Source organism: Emys orbicularis, chromosome 8 (genome assembly GCF_028017835.1).
Source record: "Emys orbicularis isolate rEmyOrb1 chromosome 8, rEmyOrb1.hap1, whole genome shotgun sequence".
Taxonomy (NCBI): domain Eukaryota; kingdom Metazoa; phylum Chordata; order Testudines; family Emydidae; genus Emys; species Emys orbicularis.
This window is the reverse complement of record NC_088690.1, coordinates 39,502,519-39,523,366: the sequence shown is the minus strand read 5'-3', so window position 1 is coordinate 39,523,366 and position 20,848 is coordinate 39,502,519. Positions and strand designations below refer to the sequence as shown.

Below are 20,848 nucleotides of genomic sequence, written 5' to 3'. Positions count from 1 at the left end.
GTGACCATCCTAATGAAATGCTAATCTAGCTACAGCATAAGTGAGAATTTCTAAAACTTCTGGCATTTTCTTTTGTAATGCTTATGGTTTGTCTTGAATCTCTCTAAATAATTGAACAGTATGAACTTGTTTGGGATTCTGTTGTGTAAATGAATGGGTTAGATTTTCTTTACTTAAAACTAGAACTAGCATGTGGCTTTTCATATGTTTTTATATTACAAAAGGACTTCCTGTTAGAGATTGTTTTAACTTCAAAGTAGTCTGAGCATATTCCAGAGTTGACCATGAAATGTATAGCACTGTTGTCATGTTGTGTTAAATGGACTTTTGCATCCTTACTAATTGAGAAACTTTTCTTTGTTGAATAAGCCTGATGGTTTGTGTATAGTAAAAGCTCTAGTTAAATTACTAAAATAAGTAACTTTTCATTATTATAATTTTGAATAAAGAAGCACTTTTGTAGCATTTGAAGAATGTGGACTAAGGCAAGTTAACTGATTTTTTTTTTTAATATAGATCTTCATGAGTTTTACTACTGTAACATCCAAACTATGGTATCCTAGGAAACCAGAGGAAGAGCATTCTTAGTTCTTTGTATTGTACATATTAAATCTTTCTTTACATATTTAAAAACAGTTGGTATGTGGCACTATATGGATTTTAAAAACTAGCTGAAAGTAATCTGAACACTTTTTCCCCCTTACATGTGTAGGGTTACCATTCGTCCGGATTCCCCCGGACATGTCCGGCTTTTTGAGCTAAAAATAGCGTCCGGGGGGAATTTGTAAATGTCTGGACTCTTTCCCCCACCCCCCCAATGCAGAGCGCGCGCGGCTAACAGGGCAGCCGGCTGGATGGTGCCACTTACATGGGGCTCCGACAGCCAGAGAGAGCCCCTCCTCTCCCCTGCAGCTGAGATCACTCCCTCCTTCCCTTCCTGCATTCGCAGATCGCCTCCAGCAGTCTGGAGCTCCTCCCCAGCGTGCCGGGACGAACGGCTCAGACTGTTCCTGAGCAAGCTCACAGAGACATTAGGCGAAGGCCAACAACAAGGGAGCCAGGGGGTCGGAGAAGGGGCAGGGAGGTTCTGGAGGGGGCAGCCAAGAGACAGGGGAGGGGGGGGTCGGGAGTTCGGCGGGGGCTTTCTGGGGGTGGGGGTGTGGATAAGGTTTTGGGCAGTCAGGGTACAGGTAGGGGGTAGGGTGCTGGGGGTCATTTGGGGGGGTCTTAGGAGGGGGCAGTTAGGGAACAAGGAACAGAGAGGCTTAGGTAGGGGGTGGGGTTCTGGAGGGCAGATAGGAGCAGGGGTCCCAGGAGGGGGCAGTCAGGGGACAAGGAGCGGGGGGGTGGGGTTGGGAGTTCTGGGGGGGCTGTCGGGGGGCAGGGGTGGGGAGAGGGATTGGAGGAGTCAGGGGACAGGGAGCAGAGGGGTTTAGATGGGTCGGGAGTTCTGGGGGGGGGCTGTCGGGGTGGGGAGTGGTTGGATGGGGCGTGGGAGTCCCAGGGGTCTGTGTGGGGGTGGGGGTGTGGATAAGGGTTGGGGCAGTCAGGGTACAGGTAGGGGGTAGAGTCCTAGGGGGGCAGTTAGGATGGGGGGAGGGTCCCAGGAGGGGGCAGTCAGGGGACAAGAGGCAGGGAGGCTTAGGTAGGGGGTGGAGTCCTGGGAGGCAGTTAGGGGCAGGGGTCCCAGGAGGGGGCAGTCAGGGGACAAGGAGCGGGGGGAGGGTTGGGGGTTCTGAGGGGGGGGAAGTGGGAGGGGCTGGGGGGGCTAGGGCAGGATGGGGTGGGGCTAGGGCAGGACAGGGGCGGGGCTAGGGCGGGGCTCCTCCCGTCCTCTTTTTTGCTTGCTGAAATATGGTAACCCTATACATGTGTAAACTTTAAAATTGTAGGTATTCTTTTGGCAAATACTATAAATTATTTCTAAGTGTTTTAGCATAACTAAAGGCCTGGCCCTGTAAGCTGATCTAAGCAGTGGACCTCTATGAAAATCCAGAGATCTCAGAGGGCTCCACATGTGTTTTAAATTTCTGCCCACACAGATCAGCTTGCAGAACTGGAGGTCTAATGGCTTAATATGTTAAATATAATCTACTGCATTTAATTCTAGTCTGTATTACTTTAGCAATAGTGGTGAAACTGGACTTGATCTGAACATAGAAGTTTCAATTATGTAAATGTTAAGTGCAGATACAGTGTAGTGCTCTTGCAACAATGTCATTTCAGCCAGTACTGGTTGTCATTGTTCCTAAATGAATGGGATTTTTACATAGCTAAGTAGTGATATGGCATGGTAGTAGTGTTCCACATTTCTGAATCTACTGGAATCTGCAATCTGCTTATTCTGTAAATCTCTCAGCATTTGCTGTATTGTAAATGAGTTTTTCATGCCAGTTATTCAAGACCAGTTTTCAATCTCTTATTTAAAGCTTTAAGCATTGTCAAAAATTGATTTAAATGTACAATATAGAAATCTGGGTCCATAGAGATTGAAGTGTAGCTCTCACTTCATTTTTTCCCCTTCCAAATGGCATAGAAGCAATGAAAATTCTATATTCCAATAGTTTATCTTAAATGTCAGAGATGCTTCTGAGAATTTGAGGGTGTACCCCTCTCTCTCTCGGTACAACAATAATGCCATCAGTAGTAGTATATTACTGCAGTCTACTATCACCCTGTTAAAAAAAAATTTTTTTTTTTAAAAGATTGCTGTTTTAAGTAGAGGAGGTTTTTAAATGACTACTAAACAATTTTTAAAATGATTTTTAAATCAAATTCCAAAGTATTCTTGGCTATAGAAAGAATTGTATTTCAAAAGAACTGTAAATTATGTTGCTATGAACTATTTAAAATAAGAGATGTAGACAATAAACTACAACTGTTGTTTGTGTGGCACTATTACTGTAATTTTTTCTGATTTAGACCATAATAGACTTGGTAAAAATCACAGAATGCTGGATGCCAATGTGATAAAGAAAAAGCTTATTCCTATATTCTTGAGCTATTGATGTGACTTGTCAGATTTTAATATCCGTTGAATGCCATAGAAGATGGGGGCGTGCACGTATAAATAAATATAAAGCAAGTCATGCTTGTCTGTCTCCAAGCATGACCTGTTGTAATCCGTGAGGATACGCCTCCCCCACTCTGGGGGATTATAGTCCCATTTAGATGTACTCCAGTCACATTAATTTAAATCACACTGTTTATCCTCCTGTGGAAGCAGTGGTGAATAAGACCAGCTTATCATAACATACAGACAGATCCACTGCTTGAGGGGCTATTCCTATGGAGGATAGGAGTAAAGAAACTGATGAAAGTATTACAAGAAGTTTCTCTTAAATTTGCTGGCTATTTTTGGTTTCTTTTAGAGAAATTCTTTTTTGTATTTAAGGCTGTCATATGAACCCTTGTAGAAAATTCTGTATCTTAAATTTTATTTTCAGTATGCATGAAAAGTCAGTATGGCTAGCACCAATTAAATTGTTAATTGACAATGCTACAAAAATCTGTAGTAGTGTGCAGTACTCCTCAAAAATTTTCAGTGCTGAATCTGAGGGAGGTTTCTGTCAAGAAACTTGCTCCCTCTAAACCCAGTCTCCATGAATACCGCTTAAAACATTTGCAGAATTAGTGTAAAAATCCATGCTTATCTGTTCGGAAGTGCATTGTGATCTGAAGCTTACACAATTTAGTGGAATTATGGAATTACAAAATATCAATATTATAAATTCAGTGATTAAACACTTATTCACTGAGTGAACTAAATATCACTGCATCACTGTGGTTCACGTGCTTTAACTAACTGTTCTGGTTTTAAGTCAGTTATGGATTTCTGAGATTTCCATTCTTGCTGAGATTTTATAATCATTGGTCTTCCTTTATTTAATTCTAAAGAGAATCCTTTGAACTAAATATTGCTGTTTTTAAACACTTATTCACTATCACTTGTATCTCCTTATCTGTGCAATTATTTAACTGTTTCTTTTCAGATGGTTTTAGGATTAGTAAAATCAATGCGGGAAATAAGATTAGGCCTAATACTAAGGGTATGTCTACACTGCAGTTAATATGCATGGCTGGCCCATGCCAACTGACTCAGCCCGATCCCAGTAGGCTGTTTAGTTGTGGTGTAGACATTCAGGCTCAGGCTAGAGTAGAGGTGGGCAAACTCTTTGGCCTGAGGGCCGCATTGGGTTTTGGAAATTGTATGGAGGGCCGGTTAGGGGAGGGGGATGTGGCTGCCCCCCCTGCTTCTCACCCCCTGATGCCCCCCGGACCCCTGCCCCATCCACCACCACCCCGCTCCCTGTCCCCTGACCCCCCCCCCCCGGAGTCCCCGCCCCTGATTGCCCCCCGCCACCCCATAGAACCCCCCTTCCTGACTGGACCCCTGCCCCATCCAACCACCCCTTTTCCCTGTCCCCTGACTGTCACATCCAACCCCCCCTCCTTCCTGACTGCTCCCCTGGACCCATTCCCCCATTCAACCACCTGTTCCCTGCCCTCTGACCACCTCGACCCCTATCCACACCTCTGACCACCACCCCAAACTCCCCTGCCCTCTAGCCAACCCCCTGCTCCCTGCCCCCTTACCGTGCTGCCTGGAACACTGGTGGCTGGCAGTGCTATAGCCATGCACCGTGCAGCACTGAGCACCGGGTCAGGCTGGGCGCTGTCCCAGGAGCTCACAGGCCCACTGCCCAGAGCATTGCGCCAGTGGCGGGGCGAACTGAGGCTGCATGGGAGGGAGAACAGCAGGGGAGGGGCCAGAGGCGAGCCTCCCGGGCCAGGAGCCGGGCAGGAGGGTCCCACAGGCCGGATGTGGCCTGCGGGCTGTAGTTTGCCCACCTCTGGGCTAGAGCCTGGACTCCGGGACCCTCTCACTAGCAGAAGTTGGTCCAATGAAAGATACTGCCTCACCCACCTCATAATATTTTTGATTATTTTATCAAATTGAAAATGATTTTTTCTAAAGCTCTGGCTTTTTGTAAGTCCTGTGTTTTCCTGTAATTAACGTAGCTGACACATCTGTCTCCTTTCTCTTTAAACAGTCTTTCAGTCTATCAAGAAAGAAAATAGTCCACTATACCAGTTTTGATCAGCGGAAACGAGCAAATGCAGCATTTTTAATAGGGTCATATGCAGTAAGTATCACTTGTTTATATACACCTCTATTCTTCCCTGAGCAGACACTTTAGCCATAGTTTTAAATGGCAGCAAAACATAGACTTCAGTGAAATAGAGAGACCGTCATTCAATCTTCTGTAATCGAGCTCTTTGTACTGTTTCTTCAAGGTGTAATTAAAACTTTGATGGAGTTGCTTTTTCTGTGGTAGCCTATTCTGATCTTTTAAAGTTTAACTTTAGGATAAATTGTTTATATAATCAGTAATTAAAATGGGTATCCAAAAGTGTTTGTGCTATAGCTGAACTAATTGAATAACAAATATGATTACAGATTTTAATGTATAATGCAAATACAAGTACACTGACTTTTTTTCATTATCCTTGAGCGGTACAGATTGAATTAATATGCCGTTTATACAGTACATGAGATACATGGGGAAAGATCTTAGTCCTTTTAGAGGATAAGTCATAGATTTTCTAGCAATTGGTATTTCTTGCTCCAATTGCTTATCTTTTGTAAGTGAATTATTTCTCTAGCAGTATCTGTTCTGTTTCCCACTTCAGGAAAACTAATGTAGATATCAAGCTTATACATTTCTCCTACAGGTAGCGTATATCTTGAAGGAAATCAGAAAAGGTAATCAAATGGCATTATCTCAGAATTCTGAAGAAAGTCTTAAGAATGGAAAATTTAAACCTTAACCACCATTACTGCAGAAGCGTTTAATTTGGACCTTTTCCCCTTACAATTTAGCTTCCCTTAACTGCAAATAATCATTCTTTGACCTAGGAAATTGTCACACATTGAGAATTATGATCACACTATGTGAGCGAGCAAAAGAATCTGACTTATGAATGAGGTTTTTTTGGTTTTTGTTTTGTAAGTTGTGGTAGTGGCTGATAACAGCAAACTCTTGTAAAATTTGCCATGTCATTCTCTTTTTTTTTTTTATCAAATACTAATTTTAATTTTAAAAGCTTGGTTTTAAAACAGAGTATAAAAAAGCATCCTGTGATCTTTTAATGCCAAACTTTACCCCAAAGTGGATTTGTGTATCTGAATGTTAAACCACTGAGAAAAGGTAGTGATGAAAAAATCTATCAAAAATTCTTTGGAAACACTGGAGATATCTGTGGGTTGGAAAGAATGTGGTGTTCTTCAAGTAATGTCCCTATAGGTGCTCAGCTCAGCTTCAGGTACGCATGGGCCCTATGCCCCCAGTAGTGAAGCACCATAGGTAGAAACATCTCAAAGAACTCCTGTTACTGTGCAGGGTCAGTAACTTCTCCTTGCATCCATCCTCAAGACTGGATCCAGAATTCCAAGAGAGCAACAAACTTATAATTATGATCTCTACTAGGGGGGAGACAACTAAACTGAGGACAAACTAGTCTCCAAAAGAGATAGGAGGTGGCTTTCTGAAATAGATGCTATAAATTAAAGCTGTATCAGCTTCACTTGTTTGCAAACTTAAGCAAAGACAGAGCTGAGTACCAGAGACGGATATGGGTCCAAAGCATAAGAACATAAGAACGGCCGTACTGGGTCAGACCAAAGGTCCATCTAGCCCAGTATCCTGTCTACCAACAGTGGCCAATGCCAGGTGCCCCAGAGGGAGTGAACCTAACAGGTAATGATCAAGTGATCTCTCTCCTGCCATCCATCTCCACCCTCTGACAAACAGAGGCTAGGGACACCATTCCTTACCCATCCTGGCTAATAGCCATTAATGGACTTAACCTCCATGAATTTATCCAGTTCTCTTTTAAACGCTGTTATAGTCCTAGCCTTCACAACCTCCTCAGGTAAGGAGTTCCACAACTTGACTGTGTGCTGTGTGAAGAAGAACTTCCTTTTATTTGTTTTAAACCTGCTGCCTATTAATTTCATTTGGTGACCCCTAGTTCTTTATGGGAACAAGTAAATAACTTTTCCTTATTCACTTTCTCCACATCACTCATGATTTTATATACCTCTATCATATCGCCTCTTAGTCTCCTCTTTTCCAAGCTGAAAAGTCCTAGCCTCTTTAATCTCTCCTCATATGGGACCCGTTCCAAACCTCTAATCATTTTAGTTGCCCTTCTCTGAACCTTTTCTTGTGCCAGTATATCTTTTTTTGAGATGAGACCACATCTGTTCGCAGTATTCAAGATGTGGGCGTACCATCGATTTATATAAGGGCAATAATCTATTCTCCTTCTTATTCTCTGTCCCCTTTTTAATGATTCCTAACATCCTGTTTGCTTTTTTGACCGCCTCTGCACACTGCGTGGACGTCTTCAGAGAACTATCCACAATGACTCCAAGATCTTTTTCCTGATTTGTTGTAGCTAAATTAGCCCCCATCATATTGTATGTATAGTTGGGGTTATCTTTTCCAATGTGCATTACTTTACATTTATCCACATTCATTTCCATTTTGTTTCCCAATCACTTACTTTTGTGAGATCTTTTTGAAGTTCTTCACAGTCTGCTTTGGTCTTAACTATCTTGAGCAGTTTAGTATCATCTGCAAACTTTGCCACCTTACTTTTTACCCCTTTCTCCAGATTATTTATGAATAAGTTGAATAGGATTGGTCCTAGGACTGATCCTTGGGGAACACCACTAGTTACCCCTCTCCATTCTGAGAATTTACCATTAATTCCTACCCTTTGTTCCCTGTCTTTTAACCAGTTCTCAGTCCATGAAAGGACCTTCCCTTTTATTCCATGACAACTTAATTTACGTAAAAGCCTTTGGTGAGGGACCTTGTCAAAGGCTTTCTGGAAATCTAAGTACACTATGTCCACTGGATTCCCCCTTGTCCACATGTTTGTTTGACCCCTTCAAAGAACTTTAATAGATTAGTAAGACATGATTTCCCTTTACAGAAACCATGTTGACTTTTGCCCAACAATTTATGTTCTTCTATGTGTCTGACATTTTATTCTTTACGATTGTTTTGACTAATTTGCCTGGTACCGACGTTAGACTTACCGGTCTGTAATTGCCGGGATCACCTCTAGAGCCCTTTTAAAATATTGGCGTTACATTAGCTATCTTCCAGTCGTTGGGTACAGAAGCCGATTTAAAGGACAAGTTACAAACCCTAGTTAATAGTTCGGCAACTTCACATTTGAGTTCTTTCAGAACTCTTGGGTGAATGCCATCTGGTCCCGGTGACTTGTTAATGTTAAGTTTATCAATTAATTCCAAAACCTCCTCTAGTGACGCCTCAATCTGTGACAATTCCTCAGATTTGTCACCTACAAAAGCCGGCTCAGGTTTGGGAATCTCCCTAACATCCTCAGCCGTGAAGACTGAAGCAAAGAATTCGCTTAGTTTCTCCGCAATGACTTTATCGTCTTTAAGTGCTCCTTTTGTACCTCAATTATCGAGGGACCCCACTGGTTGTTTAGCAGGCTTCCTGCTTCTGATGTATTTAAAAAACATTTTATTACCTTTTGAGTTTTTGGCTAGCCCTTCTTCAAACTCCTCTTTGGCTTTTCTTATTACATTTTTACACTTAATTTAGCACAGGTCACAACATGAAGCATTCCCAGTAGTTCTAGTATTGTTAGTCTAAACTCAAATGGAAGGTATGGCTTTTGTTCCTGTTCTGTCGAGATATTACTCTGAATGCACAGAAGCAGTTTAGGGGAGTGGTCAGCCATATGAAGACAGCGGTTAACCACATGGCGGCCAGGAATAGAGCCCCATGTATTTTTGCATTTGTACAATACCACAAAATAAAATAAAACCTTAACAAAAACTACATAAAATTAAAAACTTACCATGCAGTGGCGGCTCCTGTACCACTGGGCTGGCCCTGGCTCCCTGGTCTGGGTGTTATGACGTGGAGCATGGGGTTGCAGTGAGACTTAGTCAGATTTGGGCCAGTCATCATGATGCCCTCCTGCCCACCTCCCCAGGGCAGGATCAGTGGGGCAGGGGGAAGCATCTAAGGGGGAATAGGGAAGGGGTTTCTGGGACTTAGAGGGAGCTGGAGCTCAGTGGGAGAGGGGAAATATTTAAGGAAGGGAGGGTTTTCTGGGGCTCATGGGGGAGCTGGTAGGATGAGGTTCAGTGGGAGAGAAGGGACATATAAGGGGAGATGAGGGTGCCTGAAGGAGGGCTCCCTGACAATATAGAGGTGGGGACTGGGGTGGAGTCAGTGCTGGAGAAGGAAGCAGGAAGGCTTGGGAAGATCTGTGTTGCCCCTGAGTGGGGATGGAGAAGTGGGGGTTATTTAAGGGGCTGCAGTACTAGGTAAACGTCAAGGGGGGGGACTCTAAGGAGTTGTCTGGGGTATTTTGGTGTAGCTAACTGATAGTTGTTGGTGAGTATCTCAAGGCCTTGAATAATGTTTAATAAAATGATAAACTAGGATTTATATACTGTTATTTATATATGGTGATTTACATTAAATACCTCAATGTAATAAAGAAATAAAACATTTTTAATGGATAAAACAAAATAAGAAATTCCTGAAATATAAAACAACTTATAAAAAAACTTCAGAGTTCTAGCCATGAACTACTGAGCTGTCTGTCATCAATATGGATGTTAGCATTCTAGCTTATCAGTTACCTCAGTGAGGAACTTTAACATCCCTGCATAATGTTCTGAAGTGCAGTGGTGTTAACATCAGTTCTATCTTTATTCCAAGCTGAGTCTCACATAAAAGATGTAATCTTGTCTCCTCTATCGCCTGGATTAAGGATACAAATCCTACCACAAACCTTTGAAATCCTCATGCAGTAGCATTGTTCTGTCATTTGTGGCCACTTAATGTGGCCACTGAATGGAAGCAGTGCCTGCAGCTGAGTTGTCATGTAAGGGCATACAGTGCAAGTCATTGTCAGTATGGGATCATAGAATACCAGGATTGGAAGGGACCTCAGGAGGTCATCTAGTCCAACCACTTGCCCAAAGCAGGACCAATCTCCAGAAAGATTTTTGCCCCAGATCTCTAAAGGGCCCCCTCAAGGATTGAACTCACAACACTGGGTTTAGCAGGCTAATGCTCAAACCACTGAGCTATACCTCCCCCCAACAGGTCCATCTCAGCATCATCCCCCAAATGCAGGCAGTTGTTCCACCACAGTTTTGAATCCCTCTCTTAGCAATAAGGGGACATACCACCTCAGTTGTACCTCTGCCACTGAGATCTGACAATTCAGTCTGGCCCAAGTGTGAGAGGGGATTAGTGTGAAACTCTGGATTTGTGAGTCTTGCCCTGAGTCGGATAACGAAACAAACTACTTTATCATGACTGTCTGTCTCTCTCCCCTAATCTCCAAATGTATTCCCTTGTACATAAAACAGGCACCACCTTGCTCATTTACACCTTCATTGAGAGTGGAAAGTGGGGTACACCCCCCCCAGGTTATAAAGAAGATATTGTTCTGAATTTCTTACTGATCTCATGAGAGACTTTCCTGCAGGGGAAAGGCAGAGGGAGAAAATCCATGTTCACCCTTATAGGGTCTTTTAACTCTAGCCCCAATTCTCTTCCCTTAAATGTCAGGAACATAAACCAAATTCTAATCTTCTCCACCCCCAAACTGTCCAAAGGTGGGAACCCAGGATCAGAGCATGTGGTGGTGGGTGGTATTGGGGGTGGAAAGGACTTTCAGGGTATGTCTACACTGTAGCAAGGAGCATGCCTCACAGTCTGGGTAGACAGATTCGTGGTAGTGATTAAAAAAAATTGCAGTGTAGATATTGTGGCTCAGGCAGCTGCTCAAGCTAGTGACCCAAGCCCAGACAACCAGGCAGAGGCGGATTAAGAGTTTGTGGGTCCCTCGGCCAGAGCAAGTGAGGGCGCCCCTCCCCACCCCCTTTGCCTGCAGTTCTGCCCCTTCTGCTTGTGGCCCTGCCCACGGCCACACCCTGTTCTGCCCCTTCCCCTACCCCAGGCCTGCACAACTCGTAAAGCGGTGAGGGCCATATTACTCCAAAGAAAACAGCTGAGGGGCAAAACCCCCCCGGCCCTGCCAACCCCCCCCCCGAAACATAACCCCCCCCCCAGCACCGCCCGCCCTGCAAAAATGCACCGCCCAGCCCCCTGAAACACCCCCTCCCCCCCCAAGCGCCGCCCGCCTTGTGGAAACAAACCCTCCTTACCCAGTGCCGCCCCGCCGAAACAGGGGTATTGAACCTTGGTAATATGTTATAGCGGGCCCCTAAGGTAGCATAATTAAGGTAAAAGAAAAATGCCTTTTTGCTAGAAGTAGAATGAGATCTTCCCCCTACTTTGTAATCAGTTGCCCTGTTGAATGAATGAGGTGTGAATGAGGAAGGCATGGAAGGCAGGCACCTCCAGACAGCTGCAACCCTTGGAGAGGGGATGGGAGCCAGACCAGATCAGTAGAACAGGTCAGCCACCGACTCGTAGCTCGCCTCCTCAGCCCCCCTCCCTCACCCACTGCCGCAGGCCACACAGTGAGCCCACGCGGGCCGCATGTTGTGCAGGCCTGCCCTACCCCATTCCACACATGGTCTGCCCCATTCTGCCCCCCACACTGCAGCTCTGCAATCTTGCTCCTTTCTGTCCCCTCTCCCCCTGCGGCCCCAAGACCGGAGAAGCTCTGTGTCCCACTCCCTCACCATGGCCCCTGGCCACAGCGGGAAGCGAGAGCTCCCCCAGCCCTGAGGCTGCAGCAGGGAGTTAGAGCTTCTCCAGTCCTGGGGCCGTAGTAGGATTGCCAACCCTCCAGGATTGACCTGGAGTCTCCAGGAATTAAAGGTTGTCATGTGAAGAAACCTCCAGGAATATATCCAACCAAAATTGGCAACCCTAGGCCATAGGCGTAGTTTGACTGCTATATTTGGGTGAGGGGACATGCATGCACACGTGCACGCTGAAGCCAGTCCCCTTGGTTCCCTGGTTCTCTCCACCCGCCTACAGTGGTACCTGGGCGGGATGGGGAGGGCACAGGACAGCGTAATGGGGGAGCTCCATCTGCTGCTGGCGACCACTCCGGCACCAGCTACTGCTGCGGTTGCCTCCCTACTGGGGCTGCTGCTGCCCAGGGAATGCCTCCTGCTTCCCTGCCCATTCCTGTATCCCCTTCTCTCCCCAATCCCCTACCTCTTTCTCTCCCCTTCTCTTCTTCTCCTCACCCTCTCTTGCTTTCCCCTCCTACCCCAGCACTGATGGTTGTAGAGGAAACAGGCAATAAAACCTAGGAGGCAGTGTCCAGCTGCCGAGGCAGGACCTGGAGCGCAGGGGAAAAGCTGCTCTGTCCTGCTCCCTGGGAGCCGGGAGGTCCCCCAATTCCAGGGTCCCCCGATTGGCCAGGGCCCCTGGGCATGGCCCCCGTTGTCCCAGTGACTGATCTGCTATTGCAACCACGTGTTGGGTGGGCTTGCGAGCCCAAGGTGCAACGTCTGTGCTGCTATTTGTAGCATGTTAACTCGAGCCAATTTAGTGCAAGTCTGTCTACTGAGGATGGAGGCTCACTCCCACCTGCAGTGTAGACATACCCCAAGAGCAGTACTGGCTGAAGACTCCAGTTTAGAGCCAGAGTAATTGTTAAATTGGTTTAGGTGGTTCCTTTTCTCATTCTCCTCTTCTAAATAATCTCTGTATCGTCTCTAAATCATGTATTATGCCTTCATTTAGCACTGCTATCCTAGTCGCCATTATTATTTCAATCTTGGTAACTAGCATTGACTTCGGTTCTTAAGATGCAACTGCTCATTTGTCTCCTCAAAATTAACATATTACTGTGAAGAAAACTTCCATATTTGGATCATTTAGCAAGCTTCCCACTTAGGCCTGGTCTACACTAGGCGTTTATGTCGAATTTAGCGCCGTTACATCGAATTAACCCTGCACCCGTCCACACCACGAAGCTATTTAGTTCGACATAGAGGTCTCTTAAATTTGATTTCTGTACTCCTCCCCAACGAGGGGAGTAGCAGTAAATTCGACATGGCCATATCGAATTAGGCTAGGTGTGGATGGAAATCGACGCTAATAGCTCCGGGAGCTATCCCACAGTGCACCACTCTGTTGACGCTCTGGACAGCAGTCCGAGCTCGGATGGTCTGACCAGCCACACAGGAAAAGCCCTGGGAAAATTTGAATTCCTTTTCCTGTCTGGGCAGTTTGAATCTCATTTCCTGTTTGGACATCGTGGCAAGCTCAGCAGCACTGGCAACGATGCAGAGCTCTCCAGCAGAGATGGCCGTGCAATCTCAGAATAGAAAGAGGGCCCCAGCATGGACTGATCGGGAAGTCTTGGATCTGATCGCTGTGTGGGGCGATGAGTCCGTGCTTTCCGAGCTGCGCTCCAAAAGACGGAATGCAAAGATCTACGAGAAGATCTCTAAAGCCATGGCAGAGAGAGGATACAGCCGGGATGCACCGCAGTGCCGCGTGAAAATCAAGGAGCTGAGACAAGGCTACCAGAAGACCAAAGAGGCAAACGGACGCTCTGGATCCCAGCCCCAGACATCCCGTTTCTACGAGGCACTGCATTCCATCCTAGGTGCCGCCGCCACCACTACCCCACCACTGACCGTGGACTCTGAGGATGGGATATTGTCCACGGCCGGTTCCTCGGACATGTTAGCGGACGGGGAAGATGAGGAAGGAGATGAGGAGGACGAGGCAGTCGACAGCGCTTGCAACGCTGATTTCCCCGACAGCCAGGATCTCTGCATCACCCTTACAGAGATTCCCTACCAACCGTCCCCAGCCGTTAACCCGGACACAGAATCAGGGGAAGGATCAGCCAGTAAGTGTTTTAAACATCTAAACATTTATTTTTAACAGAACAGGAATATTAACAATACCAACAATGGGTTTCTCATGATTAGTTTGCCCTAGGCGCTTAATGTTTCAGTCCTGGGCAGTGCAACTATTCAAAAAAAATCTAACAATGTCCGGTTTAGCATGATTGTTCTGCCCAAGCCGCTCTACTGTTTAGTCCCTGCCAGTGCAGCTACAGTAAAATCCGGTCTACATGTCCGGGGATAGAGCAGAAATCCTCCTGGGACATCTCCACGAAGCTCTCCTGGAGGTAATTGGAAAGCCTTTGCATCAGGTTCCTGGGGAGAGCGGCCTTGTTGGGTCCTCCGTGGTATGAAACGTTTCCGCGCCAGGAGACAATCAAGTACTCCGGGATCATTGCCCTGCAGAGCATGGCGGCATACGGCCCTGGTCTTTGCAGGCTTTCCCGAAGCATTCTTTCTTTATCAGTGTCTGAGATCCTCATCAGGGTGATGTCGCTCATGGTGACCTGCTTTGAATTAGGTAGGAGAATGTTAGTATTGGGACTGCTTGCCCGTTCCTTTACAGAACTGTAACCGCCGGTTTACAGCCACGCGGTGGAGGCGGGAGAGGGGCGGCATACAGGGATCTTTCCCTGGGACAGCCGCGAGGGGGTGGGACAGGGGCAGAGTTCATGCTTGCCGGATTGCTGGCAGCAGGGACTGGCATTGCTTTCAATGTGAAAGGAGGCCAGTGCTACTACTAAAGTTTTAAGCAGCCACAAGTCTACGGCTTACCATGTCTGCCTGCTACACAAATTCCGGTGTCCTGCCCCGCTTCTCAGATCTGCAGTGCAAGACCCCAGGCACTGAATGCGAGGGCCGAAAATTCGACCTTGTCCTGAGTGCGCATGTGATAGGTGCTGTGCATGGTCTTGTTCACAGAGAAAGACTATGTTCTTTGTTCACACCTACATTTATCTTTCTGAGGAATTCACTCCCTTTTTCCCATTCCCACAGCCACAGCTGCGACTGTCTCCCAACCCAGCCTGGCATCACAGTCCCAGAGGCTAGCGCAGATTAGGCGTAGGAAGAAGAGGACACGGGAGGACATGTTCTCGGAACTTATGGGCTGCTCCCGAGCCCAGGCAGCACAGCAGACCCAGTGGAGGGAGAACTTGTCCCAAATGCACCGATCACACATGGAACGGGAGGAGAGGTGGCGGCAGGAAGACCAGCAGGCGACTCAAATGCTGCTTGGACTTCTGAGGGAGCAAACGGACACGCTCCGGCGCCTTGTGGATGTTCTGCAGGAACGGAGGCAGGAGGACAGAGCCCCGCTGCAGTCTATCTGTAACCGCCCTCCCCCCCAAAGTCCAAAGAAGGAGGGGCGGCAGAGACCGTGAAAACTCTCACTCCACCCCTGCAGACTGCTCTACTACTAGAAGGCTCTCATTCCCCAAAATTTGACAAGTCCTTTCCTTCCCGCCTCACCCAAGCCCCCGTCCAAGTTTCGCCCCCCAGTTTCATGTGTAGTTGCTAATAAAATATACGTTTCTGTTAATTACTGTTTCCATCATGTTCTTTTGGAGGAGAGTCTGTCTGAAGGGGGGAAAGGGGGTTGGTAATTGGACAGGACAGTCACCTTTAGCAGGGTACAGAGGCGGGGGCAGGTCCAGCAGCAGGGCACATACACAGTGCAGTGACTAGTTACCCTGGTCAGTCTGGGAGGTGGTTTTCATGTTCTGTGTGGGGGGGGGGGGGGGGTTGCTCTGTGACTTTGTGGCGGGGGAGGGCAGTTACAGATCTTATGCAGCGGTCCTTATCCTGGATCACAGAGCCACGCACCAGGGGATCTGTAACCGTCCTCCCCCTGCCACAAAGTCACATAGCCCCCACATACACGCAGTCCCGATCAGGAGGGATGGCAGGCTCCGTTGAAACAACCAGTCCACCACTGCGGAGCCTGTCATTCCTGGAGTTTAGAAGCATCATTTGCATCAGTACACTACACCCGCTCCCCACCATAGTCTGCGTCCCAGGTTTAAAACATTCCCGTGAAAACAGTAATAAAGAAAACGGTGTTCATTAACAAAATAGAAGTGATTTTATTTTTAAACGTGTGTTGGAAGGGGGTGAAGGGGGTATGTAACTGGAGAGGATAGTCAACATTAACTGGGTAAAGAAAGGGGGGCAGGTTCAGCTTCTCTGTACACAAACTTAAGTCACAGGTTACCCTGCTCACTCAGGAACCTAGCTTTCAGAGCCTCCCGGATGCACAGCGCGTCCCGCTGGGCTCTTCTAATCGCCCGGCTGTCTGGCTGGGTGTAATCAGAAGCCAGGCTATTTGCCTCAACCTCCCACCCCGCCATAAAGGTCTCCCCCTTGCTCTCACAGAGATTGTGGAGCACACAGCAAGCTGCTATAACAATGGGGATATTGGTTTCACTGAGATCACAGCGAGTCAGTAAGCTTCTCCATCTCCCCTTGAGACGGCCAAAAGCACACTCCACCACCATTCTGCACTTGCTCAGACGGTAGTTGAAGAGTTCTTTTTCGGTGTCCAGGGCACCAGTATAGGGCTTCATGAGCCAGGGCATTAGCGGGTAGGCTGGGTCCCCGAGGATCACTATCGGCATCTCCACATCCCCAACAGTTATTTTTGTGGTCCGGGAAGTAAATACCTTCCTGCAGCCGTCTAAACAGACCAGAGTTCCTGAACACGCAAGCGTCATGAACCTTGCCCGGCCATCCGACGTTGATGTTTGTAAAACGTCCCCTATGGTCCACCAGTGCTTGCAGCACCATTGAAAAGTAGCCCTTTCGGTTGATGTACTGGCTGGCCTGGTGGTCCAGTCCCAGGATAGGGATGTGAGTTCCATCTATAGCCCCACCGCAGTTTGGGAATCCCATCGCGGTGAAGCCATCTATGATGGCCTGCGCGTTTCCCAGGGTCACTACCTTTGAGAGCAGTACCTCAACGATTGCGTTGGCTACTTGCATCACAACAACCCCCACGGTAAATTTGCCCACGCCAAAGTGGTTCGCGACTGACCAGTAGCTGTCCGGCGTTGCAAGCTTCCAGAGGGCTATGGCCACTCGCTTCTGGACAGTCAGGGCTGCTCGCATCCGGGTGTCCTTGCGCTTCAGGGCAGGGGACAGCAACTCACAAAGTTCAAGGAAAGTCCCCTTCCGCATGCGAAAGTTTCGCAGCCACTGGGATTCGTCCCAGACCTGCAGCACTATGCGGTCCCACCAGTCCGTGCTTGTTTCCCGGGCCCAGAATCGCCGTTCCACAACATCCACATGACCCATTGCCACCGTGATGTCCTCGGCGCTGGGTCCCGTGATTTCTGACAGGCCTGTGCTACTCTCAGACTTCAGGCCCTCACCGCGGTGCCGTAGCCTCCTCGCCTGATTTATCTGCATCTGCCTCTGGGAAAGGTGGATGATAAGCTGCGAGGCGTTGACAACGGCCACAACTGCAGCGATGGTCGCAGCGGGCTCCATGCTCGCAGTGCTGTGGCGTCCGCGCTGTCACTGACAAGAAAAGTGCGCGAACTGATTTCCCGCCGGCGCTTTGAGGGAGGGAGGGCGGGAGTGACGGACGGATGACGACAGTTACCCAAAAGCACCCTCGACACATTTTTTTACCCAGAAGGCATTGGCGGCTCGACCCAGAATTCCAATGGCCAGCGGGGACTGCGGGAACTGTGGGATAGCTGCCCACAGTGCACCGCTTCCAATGTCGACGCTTTCCCCGTTAGTGTGGACTCACAAACTCGAATTACTGTCCTTAGTGTGGACACACACGTTCGACTTTGCAATATCGATTCCACATATTCGATTTAAGTAAAATCGAACTACTCTCGTAGTGTAGACATACCCTTAGGGAACCAACATTTTCACAGTGCATGGTCTGTAAAGAGAGACTGCTGTACTTTCACTTTCAAGATCTGTTTATATTCCTTTGTAGCCTCAGACATGGCAAAAAGACCTACCATAATGTTGCAGAATTAAATGTTTGTGCTTAAATTAATTTAACTCACATTTTGAATATCTTTCATTTTGTTTCTTCACAAGATAGAGGGCAATCCATCCTTAATTTATATGCATTACTAAAGCAGTATGCAACAAGTGACCTCCTTTCAAGCTGTAACTAGCCTTTGGAGGAAAATGCTTGTCATCCTGTTCAAACCATTCTTTTTTCTTTACACTTTAATAATTCTGTCTCCAACTAGAAAGGATAACTTTTATTCTAAATATAGAATTACATAATCTGTGCTAACTGAATGCTTTCTATGTGGGGATTTATTCAGATTGTGTAGATAAGAGTCAGTCGGATGGTCTAGTAATAATGTACTGTATATCCTAAAGTTAGGGACTACCTATGACTTAACCAGACTTGAATATACCAGAAAGTAGTAGTAGGGGTCCCTGAACATCATACATCCTCCTACATACATGATACAGCTCAAAATTGAAGGGACATGCCTGTTGCTAGACTTACTAAAGTAGTAAGGAAGAATACGTTCTCATTTCATTGTCACTACTGTTACCCTGATATTCTCTAAATGGGTTAGTGTTGTGTAACTGTCAATTACTTTTTGCATTGTAAATGTGTTTTAAGAAAAACAAAGATGGGAAGGGCTCTTCCCCTTGTTCATTCTCATGCCATCCCTTCCCACGTTTGATACCTTTACAAGTAATATTTCTAAATAATAGATTATAAGCTCTCCCAAGCAAGAGTCATTTGTTTTGTTAAGTACTGGCACACAGTTGGATGTTGTAAAAATAATTTTAAAAATATTAAAACTTTCATTGGTCAATATCTATTTATAAATACTTATTTGCAAAACAAGCCAATTAATAAACCATATTACTGAAAGTGATTTTTAGAGGAAGGAGTCGTGGATACTACTGGGCATGAAACTGCTTAACCTAACAACAAAATGGAAAGAAACTGCACTGCAAAAATGTTAGCAGATCTAACTCCACAATGTTGGAAATTCAAATCTGAGCCAGAAATCTCAAATTTGAAAACAAGGCTGCAAAGATTCCCTCCCCCCCCCCCCCCCCCAATAATGCGTCATAACATGGAAAGCTAAATATTCTAAACAGGAATAAACAAATATTCTAAATATGTTAGCTCTGTTTGTCACTGCATCAGTAACTTTCCATTCAGTGCCATCTTGAGGATGTACATTGTGATTCTTAGTACAATATTGAGTCTGTAAAACCGATTAGAACTGTGGAAAACTTAGGTCTCTGTAGAAACCATTGAAAATAAGTTAAAAGGTAAATATCATTTTAAGAATGAACTGTTCTAAGGTTAGTTACCTGATAACTTAGTAGTTTCACAGCTTTCTAGACCAACTATAAAAACACTTTTTAATGGAGAAAATCTTTTTTTTTTTTTTTCCCCAATGGTTTTTAGTAGGATGTGGATTTTCAGAGGTTTAGTCTACTTTGGACATGGCAGATTCCTACCAGGTTATATTTTGTTATATTTTAGCACTTTAAAAAAAGGTATGTTTTTCCCCTGATATAGTGATTAAGAATAGTTTTGTAAAATTCCTTTTTAACTAATATTTTAATCTGCTGTACTCAGGACTTTAATTTTTTTTTTTTTTTTTTTTGTAAGGGGGAGGGATAGTTCTGTATTTCACCTTACCCAGCATTCTCTTCCCCCATCTTGGCCCCCTTCCCACAAGTTCCTCCAGTCCCAGCAGTGGGCCGGCCCTTAGGACAGGTTCTGGAGGGATTAAGGTATTTTATTTCCCCCCCAGCCACCACCTTCTCCCTGATACCTGCTACAGCAGGGGTAGGCAACCTATGGCACGTGCGCCGAAGGCGGCACACGAGCTGATTTTCAGTGGCACTCACACTGCCCGAGTCCTGGCCACCAGTCTGAGGGGCCCTGCATTTTAATTTAATTTTAAATGAAGCTTCTTAAACATTTAAAAAACCTTATTTACTTTACATACAACAATAGTTTAGTTATATATTATAGACATAGAAAGAGACCTTCTAAAAACGTTAAAATGTATTACTGGCATGCGAAACCTTAAATTAGAGTGAATAAATGAAGACTTGGCACATCTGAAAGGTTGCTGACCCCTGTGCTACAGGATTGTTTGCTGCTTTAGCTGGCCTCTGCGGAGCAGCTTCCCCTCTGTTACCATAACAGTGTTAAAAGGAACTACTCAGTACTGGTACAGAGCAACATGGTAGAGGCCCAAATGTAGAGAGCAGCCTCTATGCTTGTTGGAATGAAGTACTCCTTGCAAATCTTAAGCATCGATATCGATAAACTAGGCAAATACAACTTAGATGGGGCTACTATAAGGTGGGTGCATAACTGGCTGGATAAACATACTCAGAGAGTAGTTATTAATGGTTCCCAATCCTGCTGGAAAGGTATAACGAGTGGGGTTCCGCAGGGGTCTGTTTTGGGACCGGCTCTGTTCAATATCTTCATCAACGACTTAGATATTGGCATAGAAAGTAGGCTTATTAAATTTGCAGATGATACCAAACTAGGAGGGATTGCAACTGCTTTGGAGGATAGGATCAAAATTCAAAATGATCTGGACAGATTGGAGAAATGGTCTGAGGTAAACAGGATGAAGTTTAATAAAGACAAATGCAAAGTGCTCCACTTAGGAAGGAACAATCAGTTTCACACATACAGAATGGGAAGAGACTGTCTAGGAAGGAGTATGGCAGAAAGGGATCTAGGGGTTATAGTGGACCACAAGCTAAATATGAGTCAACAGTGTGATGCTATTGCAAAAAAAGCAAACGTGATTCTGGGATGCATTAACAGGTGTGTTGTGAGCAAGACACGAGAATTCATTCTTCCGCTCTACTCTGCGCTGGTTAGGCCTCAGCTGGAGTATTGTGTCCAGTTCTGGGCACCGCATTTCAAGAAAGATGTGGAGAAATTGGAGAGGGTCCAGAGAAGAGCAGCAAGAATGATTAAAGGTCTAGAGAACATGACCTATG

At 46.0% G+C, this 20,848-nt stretch overlaps 1 protein-coding gene across 2 annotated transcripts in view; it reads left to right on the top strand.

The window, feature by feature from the left end:
- The window catches only part of CDC14A (cell division cycle 14A), a 149,370-nt gene that overhangs the window by 26,390 nt on the left and 102,132 nt on the right, over nt 1-20,848 (top strand). For both annotated transcript variants that reach the window (XM_065409094.1, XM_065409093.1), the window contains exon 4: nt 5,055-5,147. In XM_065409094.1, coding sequence (XP_065265166.1) covers nt 5,055-5,147 — 93 coding nt within the window. The remainder of the gene's footprint in view (nt 1-5,054; nt 5,148-20,848) is intronic.